At 45.6% G+C, this 11,362-nt stretch overlaps 1 protein-coding gene across 14 annotated transcripts in view; it reads left to right on the plus strand.

The window, feature by feature from the left end:
- The window catches only part of CLIP1 (CAP-Gly domain containing linker protein 1), a 115,849-nt gene extending 107,842 nt beyond the window's left edge, over positions 1-8,007 (plus strand). For all 14 annotated transcript variants that reach the window (XM_084762653.1, XM_084762659.1, XM_084762658.1 and 11 more), the window contains 5 exons: positions 1,488-1,605; positions 1,682-1,832; positions 2,221-2,270; positions 5,626-5,750; positions 6,225-8,007. In XM_084762653.1, coding sequence (XP_084618779.1) covers positions 1,488-1,605; positions 1,682-1,832; positions 2,221-2,270; positions 5,626-5,750; positions 6,225-6,450 — 670 coding nt within the window. In that variant the 3' untranslated portion in view covers positions 6,451-8,007. The remainder of the gene's footprint in view (positions 1-1,487; positions 1,606-1,681; positions 1,833-2,220; positions 2,271-5,625; positions 5,751-6,224) is intronic.
- The last annotated feature ends 3,355 nt before the right edge of the window (positions 8,008-11,362 follow it).

Consider the following 11,362-nt stretch of genomic DNA (forward strand, 5'->3'; position numbering starts at 1 on the left):
CTGCCCACAGCACCAGCGCCCAGTCCACAGTCAGCTGCCCACAGCACCAGCGCCCAGTCCACAGTCAGCTGCCCACAGCACCAGCACCCAGTCCACAGTCAGCTGCCCACAGCACCAGCGCCCAGTCCACAGTCAGCTGCCCACAGCACCAGCACCCAGTCCACAGTCAGCTGCCCACAGCACCAGCACCCAGTCCACAGTCAGCTGCCCACAGCACCAGCGCCCAGTCCACAGTCAGCTGCCCACAGCACCAGCACCCAGTCCACAATCGTCACCACTGCTCAGCTCTCTAAGTTTTTCATCACAGTCGTCTTCTCATTCAGGATCCAAGCTAGGAAATAGCAGTGCACTTGTGTGGTCCTGTCTCCTTAGCTCTTCTGACCTGTGACAGTCCCTCACTAAGCCATGAGGGACTTTCATGACCTCAGCATGTTTCTGTTTCACAGCACAGCTTTAAATACACCCACACACCACCCACCTCCACAACTTACCGCGTCTTGCCTAACCTCCATGTGTACCCCTCATCCTTTCCTCTCTCAACCTGGACGTGCAGTGGACAGTTCTGTTTCTCCAAAGGCCTCTCCCTCCCTCTAGTGAGCCAGCAGAGAAGAGGGGCTACACTCCCGGGAAACCTCTCACATTCTGTTTTGCCCATGAAGAGCCATGTTCTCTTCTGCTGCAGCCTTTCTGCAGTTTGTTTATAGAAGCAGCCCAGTGCCTTCTTGAGACTGGTTACAAAGCAGTCATCTTCCAGCTTGGATGGTAATAATCTTTGCTACTGTTTTGGCTCACACAATCTTAAAACCACAACCTCAGAACTTGCCAAAAAGTTACTGAAATGGGGCTGGAGAGATGGCTCGGTGGTTAAGAGCACTGACAGTTCTTCCAAAGGACCCAGGTTCAGTTCCCAGCACCCACATGGCAGCTCACAACTGTCTGTAACTCCAAGATCTGACACCCTCACACCAAAGCACATAAATTTAAATAAAATAAAATATTTTTTTTAAAAAAGTAACTGAAATTAGTGAGAACCAACTGATATTCCCAGCATAAGACTGCTCTGCATGACATCTGTATAATTGCTTTGCATGTGTGTATTTAATTGTTATTGCTTGGTAATTATTTTTTCCAGAAGTAACAATATTCAACTGTATATTTTGCTATAGTCTTTTGGGGGGTGCAACAATTATTTCTCTTAAAGTCTACATCTTCCAAATGTATTAACTTGTCTCTTTGAGTTCAAATGGACACAATGACATGCAGGTTCTGCATGCCTGTGCATATAAACCTTTTCTCTCTCTCTTTCTTTCGCAGTAAGTAACGTTTACAGGCATAACAGCCTTAATCCCTATGCAACTTCCCTGTTACACTTTTTTTTTTTATTACAATGTTAACTAAAGTTACTTTCAAGTCTGTCCTGAAACAGTTGCTTGCTGACCACTCCCCCTGTTGATTTCTGGAACTCTTTTAACTCTCTGGTCTTTTAGAGAATCCGAGTACATAAAAGACGCTGATGAAGAGAAAGCCTCTTTGCAGAAATCCATCAGTCTCACCAGTGCCTTACTCACAGAGAAGGACGCGGAGCTGGAGAAGCTGAGGAATGAGGTAGGGTGCTCCGGGGGACGGTCCTGCCACCCCGTGCTGCCCTCCTCCCAGCCTGAGCCCAACCGCTGTGTTGCAGGTCACGGTGCTCAGGGGAGAAAACGCCTCTGCCAAGTCCCTGCACTCAGTTGTGCAGACTCTGGAGTCGGATAAGGTGAAGCTTGAGCTCAAGGTCAAGAACTTGGAGCTTCAACTCAAGGAGAACAAGAGGCAGCTCAGCAGCTCCTCAGGTAAGAGGATGCCCACGTGGGGCTCCTCCTCACCCCGCTGTCCTCCCGTCCTCATCCCTTGCCTCCTCTAGAGAGCCTCTCCCTGTAGAAGTGCCCTTCCAGCGTGCCACCCAATTGCCCTGCCCCCAGCAGTCCTGCCCCCAGCTCTCCCACTGCTTAGTCAAAGGGCGAGTCACAGGTGTGCTTGGTGTTGAGTCCGTATGCTGCGTGACTGTTATATAAGTCAGTACTTGAGACCCAATAGCAGCCAAAGAGCAGGCAGGGACTTATCCCCATTCTCAGAGAGACAGGAAATGACCATCCCATGGCAGCCGTCACTGCAGCAGCAAGGAACTGAAGTGTTTCCAGTGGTCCCTCTAATTGTTCTTGTTCTTGTTTTAAACATAAGGAAACACTGATGTTCAGGCGGAAGAGGATGAAAGAGCCCAGGAGAGTCAGGTAATGCTCCTCCATTACTACTGCCGTCTTCCTGTTTTTCAGTCACTAGGTATCTTGAGAGTGTAATGCTGTTTAATATCCCAAATTCCTGACACTGTTACATTTTACCTTTGCAGGGATCTTTTTAAATTTTTAAAAATGTTTTAAAGATTTATTTATTTATTATTATGTATACAGTGCCAGAGAAGGGCATCAGACCACATTATAGATGGCTGTGAGCCACCATGTGGTTGCTGGGAATTGAACTCAGGACCTCTGGAAGAGCAGTCAGTGCCCTTAACCTCTGAGTCATCTCTTCAGCCCAGGATCTTTTTTTTTTTAATTAATTAATTAATTTATTTATTTTTTGGTTTTTCAATACAGGGTTTCTCTGTGTAGCCTTGGCTGTCCTAGACTCACTTTGTAGACCAGGCTGGCCTCAAACTCACAGAGATCTGCCTGCCTCTGCCTCTCAAGTGCTGGGATTAAAGGAGTGCGCCACCACTGCCCAGCAGATCTTTTTTTTTTAAGTGTGCAGCTAATGTGGTTTGTGACAGCTCTAGCACTTGGAAGGCTGAGATGGGAGGATCACTGGAATTGTGGACTTAGAGAGCAGCCTATGTGACATAGCAAAGCCCTAAAACACACACACACACACACACACACACACACACACACACACACCCCCAATACTTTAATTTTTTTCCTTTTATGGATTGGTTTTTTTTTTTAAGATTTATTTATTATGTATACAGTGTCCTGCTTGTATGTACACCTGCAGGCCAGAAGAGGGCATCAGATTACATTAAAGGTGGTTGTCAAGAACCACCATGTGGTTGCTGGGAATTGAACTCAGGACCTCTGGAAGAGCAGACAGCGCTCTTAACCAATGACCCATCTCTTCAGCACCCCTTTTGTGGTTTTTGTTTTGGGGTGTGGGTTTTTTGTTTTTGTTTTTGTTTTTTGTTTTGTTTTGTTTTGAGACAGGGCTTCTCTGTGTAGCCTTGGCTGTCTTTGAACTCGTTCTGTAGACCAGGCTGGCCTCGAACTCACAGAGATCTTCCTGTCTCTGCCTCTGAGTGCTGGGATTAAAGTGCCACCAACCCCTACTCAATTATTTTTTTTAACATAAGTAGTAGCATACCATATAAAGCACTCTGTACTTAACCTTTCTTTAGCCACGTAGTATTCCATTGTATGCGTGTACCATAATTTAGTCAGCTTCCTTTTGGTGGACAGGACGCTGCAATCTATCTGAGCCTCTGGGTATATATTTAAAAACAGTGCTGCAAGCCGGGCTGTGGTGGCACACACCTTTAATCCCAGCACTTGGGAGACAGAGGCAGGAGGATCTCTGAGTTCGAGGCCAGCCTGGTCTACAGAGAGAGTTCCAGGACAGCTAGAGCTGTTATACAGAGAAACCCTGTCTCTAAAAACAAACAACAAACAAACAAAACACAGTGCTGCAGAGAGTTACCGTAAGCAGCTGTCAGACTCAAATTGAGCCAGCGTCAGCTTTGTGTCTTAGTGTGTCGCACGGGCAGAGTACAGCATTAACACTGTTTTCTCTCCCCCCTTTTCCTTTCTGCTTCCATCTGTTTCTGCTGCCGCTGCCAACACTTTCCTCCTTCCCACCAGCAAATGGTTTGTCTTATGCTTCCTAATTTGTGTTCATGTGTATGTGTGATTGTATGTATGGCTTCCTTGTCCCTGGGATGGAGCCTAGCGGAATGACTTAGGAGATGCAACTGAAAGTCAGGCATGGGAGCAGGAAAGAAGGCTCAGTGGGGAAGAGCAGTAGTTACTCTTACAGAAGACTGGCTTTAGTCCCCAGCACTCCCACGGTGTTCCACAGCCTCCTTAACTCCAGTTCCAGGGACCCCTCCTGACCCCACAGACCGTGGAGGCACAACACCCACATGCATCCATCTAGAATAAGAAAGCCAAATGCGGTAGCTCACCCATGGAATACCAGCACTCAGGAGGCGGAGGCAGGAAGATCTCTGTTAGTTTGAGGCCAGCTACAGTGTGAGACCCTGTCTTTAGAAAGAAAGTTCAGGGCCCTCCTCTGCTACAAAGTGGGTTTGGGGTTTTGTTTTATTTGTTTGTTTGAAACAAGGACTAACTATGTAGATCAGGCTGGCTTCCAAGTGACAGAGCCAGGCAGCCTGCCCCTGACTCCTGAGCGCTGGGACGTAAAGGTGTCGTGCCCAGCTTACATAGTGAGCGCTGGGATGTAAAGGTGTGTGTCATGCCCAGCTTACATTGTGAGTTTGAGGCCAGCCTGGCACACTTTGTCAGGGTCTATCCAAAAAAAAGAAGAAACAACAGGTAAAGTGTGTTTGTCTCAAGAGAGAAACTTTTCAATTTAGATAAATGAAATCTTTTACCTTGTGAAGGAGGGAAGAGTGTTTTGTTTTTAATAGTACCTTTAAAAGGATGGACAGTGTTCACGATGGTACTTTCTGATGGTCACTTTGTTGTTCTTGCTGTCCAGCTATTCTTGGAACAGGTGCCCTTCCTTTTTGTGTTGGCACATGTCACATCTCTCCTCAGCAGAGCAGGAGCTTGGCCTTCTCTGTCAAGCCTCTGTATCTTTCCTGAAGATGTTCTGCTGTGCTGTCCCAATGCTGAGCAGTCAAGTGACCTAAAGAAAAGTTCCATGTAACTTTTTCAAATCTACAAATCTGAAAAGTCCTGAATCAGTTTTAGAAATTAAACAGCTTTAATGCTTATTCATTTGTTGATTCATTTATAAAGCCACAAACAAAGTCAGGACCTCACATATACCAGGCAGTGCTCTGGCCACTGAACTGTATTTTCAGCTTTGCACATACACACACACAAATATGTGTGTGTGTATGTATGTATGTATATATACATATATATATATGAAATTTCACACACACATGTGAAATATGAAATTATGACTGTGGACAGTTAAGGTGTTTTGTTTTCTTGAAAAATATCAGTAGCATCTCACCAATCCACAGACCAGTGATTCAAATGTAATGTCATTTTTCTGAATGACAAGTGAAGCTTATCCATTCACACCTGCAGAAATTCAATGGCATGAATTTAGTGTTTTTGATAGAAAATAGTTCCTTAGCAGCAAACACTGAGAGATGGAACTGGGAAGAAAGCAATCTTTGCCCCCTTCACCGCACTGTCATCTCGTTCCAGTTAGCTGCAGGTCATGGCGTCCCCTCGGTGCTTCGGCTCCGCGCAGAGCCTGGAGAGTACGGCACAGTTGGGCCTGCTGTGACACATGTTTGCAGCTGGGCTGTGAGCTCATTCTTCCAACTTCTAGATGCCGGGGCTGTGACTGGCTCAGGCGTTTATGTACCTCACTGCCTCTTCTCCTTTACAAAATCAGATTGACTTCCTCAATTCGGTAATAGTGGACCTTCAAAGAAAGAATCAAGACCTCAAGATGAAGGTGGAGATGATGTCTGAAGCTGCGCTGAATGGCAACGGGGACGAGCTGAACAGTTACGACAGGTATGTCGGGACTCGGCCCATCCGAAGAGACTTGAGTGTCAGCGGTCAGATAAAAAGTGTCGGCCGCTGTGTGGCTGCTGGGCCAGGACAGGCCACCATACATCTGCGAGAGTGAGGGAGCACGGGGGCCAGCCTGCCCATTTTGTTAGGTTTATTTTGTGTTTGTGGATATTTTGCTGGCATGCATATATATATGTGCATCACAAGTGCGCCTGGTATCCTCGGGTGCCAGAAGAGGGCCTCCGACACCCAGGAACTGGTTGTGAGCCTCCAAAGGGGTGCTGAGATGTCTGTTCGTAACAGCTGAGCGTCTCTCAGCACAACCCGCACGTTTTATAAAGGTCTGTTCTGTAAGCTCCTAGATGCAGCTGTCGTTAGTCCCTGTGTATCTTAAAATTCTCCAATTCTCCGAGTGCTGTTACCTCCTGAGTTTCTTCTGACCAAGTTCCTGGCTTTCTGTGTTGGCATTTGTAGCGATGACCAGGAGAAGCAGTCCAAGAAGAAACCCCGCCTCTTCTGTGACATTTGTGACTGCTTCGATCTCCACGATACAGAGGACTGCCCCACCCAGGCACAGATGTCGGAAGACCCTCCGCATTCCACGCACCACGGCAGCCGGAGTGAGGAGCGGCCGTACTGTGAGATCTGTGAGATGTTTGGGCACTGGGCAACCAACTGCAATGACGATGAGACCTTCTGAGGAAGCCTCGCGGGCAGCGCTGGGCTTCCCCAGGCTCCGAGGGCGGCGCTGGGCTTCCCCAGGCTCTGAGGGCAGCACTGGGCTTTCCCAGCCTCCGGCATCTAAGCAGCTTTCCACCAGCATTGCGTGTGCGACTGACTTCAGAACTCATTATTTTTTGACCCCTGTCAACAAATCTAAGAAAATATTTTGATCTTCAACAAATTTCCCTTTCATTTCCCCTCATAAGTTAAAATAATAAATATTTGGTAGGTGGGCTTTTCACTTCCATCTTCATTTCCTGGATTTTTACGATATAAGACATTGTACCAGGTGCCGTTCGTTACGTTTTTGTTCCTAGAGAAACATCGTGGGACAAGCTGGACCCTGACAACATCTTATTTAAGAAACTTTAAATTAAATTATGCTGTTATTTCTCATATTTGCACTAAAATATTTCCTGGCTACATCTGTATATTTAGGGTTTTTGTTGCTGTTGTTACGCTTTGACACTGGAATGAGTTGCAAAAAATGTGCCCCTTTGCATTTTTATGTACTCATTTAAATAATTTTATTCCTGAATATCCAAGCTCGCCGCACTACATGCTCTCAGTAGTGCCTTTCCCGGGCTTGACAGCGCTTAGGTGTAATTATAAATCATGAAACAGGTAAAAGGGAGGGGAAAGCCCCAAACGGCTGTGGGGACATTTTATATCTCTATGCTGCACCCACAGACCCAACAGTGGTGTTTTCTTTATTGGTTTTACATAATTTCAACCTCTATATATTATATGTATATATTTTTTAAAAGAATCTATATTTTGGGAGAAAAAAAGTATATACAATGTGTCTTCTTTTCAGATTTTTTTACCTTTATGAAAAAGAAAACACCTAAAAGGCTCATCAGGATGTGACCCGCTAGAAAAGCCCTTGTGGCTTCACAGCTGTTGTCTTTGTTTCCGTGTTGTTTCTTGGCCAGATCTGAGCAGCTGGAAGAATCGCGTCCAGCTCTTTGGTTGTGTTCCCCTTCTGTAGCAGGTAACCCCAGCAGTGAGCTAATCCACTCCAGAGACAGCTAAGCCAACTGATCTAAAACCCTCCTTTATTATACACATTTGTGGGTTTGTTTGGTTTCTTACTGTGTTCTTGATGAATGTATGATGAGAAGTTCAACATTAATAGTTTTGAATTTTCTTATCACAAAAAGATAAAACGAAGGACCTCAACCAACAGAAGAGTTGATCAGCCAGTCTGAGTCTGTCTTCACTCGAATGTCTTTGAGAATATGTAAAAAGGAATTAAACGCGCCTTCATGCAGTGTGCATGATAAGAATGTCCGTCATTGTATATAAGCCTTTGCTGTATCCCCTCAAGATGATCCACTGTGCTTGATGAGTGAACATTCAACAAATCTGTTACCAGTTGACAGTTTTGGTTAATAAAACTATAGGGACTGTTTCACAAACAGAATATGTAAAGCAGTATTAAAATCTGAGTTCTGTATCTATTTAAAATGTTTTGGGTTTTTTTTTTCTTTTCTTTTTCTTTCCAGTGGTAGTAAACTTACTACTATTGGGATTTTTGTCGTGTGTTTTCCTCAAGTAAGAAAGCTCTTTATATCCAAAAGGCAATCCCTTTCTTCCTCTCCCACAGACCCACAGTGACAGTCCCCAACTAGCTTCTTTCACTTCTATAAAACAACTTGCTAAAAATTATAAGAAGATGGTGTGTCTACTAGACCCTTTCTGGAGGCAGAGGCAGAGGAGTCAGAAGTTCAAGGCCATCTTTGGTAACATAACAACTTTGAGGCTAGCTTGAGCTACATAAGACCCTGTCTCAAAGGCGTGGTGGCGCACGCCTTTAATCCTAGAATTTAGGAGGCAGAGGCAGGGGATCTCTGTGAGTTCCAGGCCAGCCTGGTCTACAGAGTTCCAGAACAGACAAGGCTACACAGAGAAACCCTATCTCAAAAAAAAAAAAAAACCCCAAGAGAAACAAACCAAGTATGTCCTGAGTGTTAGCACTTGGAGGTATTGATAGATTTCCTTAAAGATTATCAGCAGTTAGCTAGTGGTGGCACACACCTTTGGACCCAGCACTCAGGAGGCAGAGACAGTCAGATCTCTGAATTTGAGGCCAGCCTGGTCTATGGAGGGAGTTCCAGGACAGCTAACATACAGAGAAACCCTGTCTTAGAAAACAAACAAACAGGCAGCAAGAGCCAAATATATTGTTCAGTGGTACAGTGCTTGCCTGCCCAGCACACACAAAACCCTGGGTTCAATCCTCAGCACTACGCATACACACTTGGAAATGATGCTGAGGGTTGGGCAAACATGGAAAAGATAGGGTGGCAAATTCCCAATCCCTTGGCATTGGGGAGGTAGAGGCAGGAGAATCATAAGTGCAAGTCTGACTTGGCTGTATAGCAAGTTTGAGGCCAGCCTGGGATACTCAGAGAGAGAACCTGTTTGGAAAGAAGAGAAAGTGGGGAAATAGCTCAGTCAGGTCCTGAGTTTGATGCCAGAATCCACAAGGTTGAGCATGGTGGCACACACTTGTAATCCCAGTGCAGAGGAGACATAGGCAGGCTCCAGGGGGCTTGATGGCCTAACCTACCTGGCAAGTAAAGGCAGTTTGTGCCTTAGGAATAACAACTGAGGTCAGCCTGGGCATGTCCCTCCATGTGTGCACACACAAGTACCGGGCACTAGAAGGCTTTGATCTCTCTAAGGCATCAGTGTCCAGTGTTGCTGAAAAGATGGGACTTTGGGAATTGGGATAAGACAGGTGGAGACCTGATAGCCTGACAGGTAGATTGCTGTGAGTTCAAGGCCAGCTTGGCTTACATGATGAGACCCTGTCTTCAAGGTAGGGGCGAGGTGTACAAAGATTGAAAATGGTTCCAGTCCAACAGAGGCAAAGTGTCCTAGGTGATTGCACAACCTCTTGGAAGGGTCCCAGGCTTCTGAGTGAACCACTACCAACCAGTTCTGTTCCCACCAGAGCATGAAAGACATCTTTTTTGACTGTTTACTTTTTCTGGACAGGTTTTCTTTCTTGGGGGGGTGGGGTGGGGGAGTGGGGGAAGGTTTCTTTGTGTAACAGCCCTGGCTGTCCTAGAACACACAGAGATATGGATTAAAGTTGTGTGCCAAAAATAAATAAATAAATAAATAAATAAATAAATAAATAAATAAATGTTGTGTGCCACTATTGCCATCGACAGGGTTTCTTTGTATAGCCTTGGCTGTCCTGGAACTAGCTCTGTACACTACACTAGCCTCCAACTTTTTTCCTTAAGAAAACCCAAAAGAAGTCATGTGTATTGTTTTAAAATTACCAGTATTTTCAGTATGATCAGTAGGCCCGGCTAGCAATCAATGAAGACACAGACACTTGTTATATTTTAAAATAGCCCTAGTTAACCTGGGGGAGGGCAGATATCAGTCCTCTAAACTTCCTCCCATAGTGGGGCAGGCATGGGATCCCTGTTTCAATCCCATGCCATCTGCTTCCAGTAACTTCTATCAAGCTATCTCCCATCTATAATCTCATATACTTGTTCATGGTCTTCATCTGGGCCAAATCCCCATCCACGCTAGCCACGTGCTTCTCCTCCAGCTAACCCATGGCGGCCTTCCTCTCTTCCCTTCAGGTCTCCTTTTTCTTTGTGGCTGTCTTTTTCCACCCAGAATTCCCCTCTCTCCTAGCCCCACCTATCTCCTTTGCCCTGCCCAGGTGGGATGGCTTTTTATTAAGCAAAAGGTGGGTCACAGAGACAGCAAGCAGTAATTAGCATCAAAGTACATCAGAGCATCCCCTAATACATGTGTGGTGCGCATCTTTTACCCCAATACTTGAGAGAGGCATCAAGAATTCAAGGTCATCCTCACCTACATAGTTCAACACCAGCCTGCACCACACGAGACCCTGTTAGAAGCTGGAAGAGAAGAAGAGACATAACTCAATCTTCTTTCCTCAAAGCATTTTGTACCCATTCAAAAATTAAATGTTTTGGGTTGGCTAGGCATGGTGACGCCCACCTTTAATCCTAGCACTCAGGGAGGCAGCGGCGGGCATTAGTTCAGGGCCAGCCTGGTCTACAAATTAAGCCCAGGACAGCCAAGGTTATACAGAACCCCTGTCTCAAAACACCAAGTAGGCTGTCCACTTCTTTACCACAGTATATATATATATAGTGTAAGTGGGACTGACATATTCTACACTCCATAGCATTAAAAAAAAAAAAGAATCTCCACATATGAATTATTGCTAGCTTTGAGTTAACTCTCCAGATGGCCTTGGAGGAACACAGTCAACACTGGCAGACTCAACACAGGATGGTAAGAGGTAACTGGCTGACCACCTAACCAGAGGGATGCGCTGAGTTCTCAGCATTATGGTTACTGCAACATCTAATTCCATTTATTCATTTTTCTAGTCCTTGGGGTCAAACGAAAGGCCTTCAAGCCCCAGGCTAGCACTCTCTACCACTGACCTCTACCAGGCCGGCTCAGAACTTACAATCCTCCTCCTCCCCCTCCCAAGCGCTGGGATTGTAGGCATGTCCCCCTCTGCCTGTCCTCTGGTTAATAGTCCGCAAACCTTTAGAAACTCTCAAAATTCTCTGGATATGAACCAGTTAGTGCTCGACTTTGAATATCTGCTAAATGACTTCCTCCCCACACAGTAAAGCTAATAATACCTGCAACAGAAAGTGTGAACTTTAGTATTAACTTGAGGTGACTTGGCCATTGTGGGGGATGGAGAGCTGTCAAGCTGTTAAGAGCACTTGCCCTGGGTTTGACAAAACGCTCATACATGTAACATAAGTAAGTCTAAAAATAACTTGTAGTGTGTGTGTGTGTGTGTGTGTGGTGTTGTGTGTGCAGGAGTCCAGTGAGGTCAGAAGTGAGCATTAGAGGATTTG

This window comes from Acomys minous (genome assembly GCF_964271855.1).
Source record: "Acomys minous genome assembly, chromosome: 16".
NCBI classification, from domain to species: Eukaryota; Metazoa; Chordata; class Mammalia; order Rodentia; family Muridae; genus Acomys; species Acomys minous.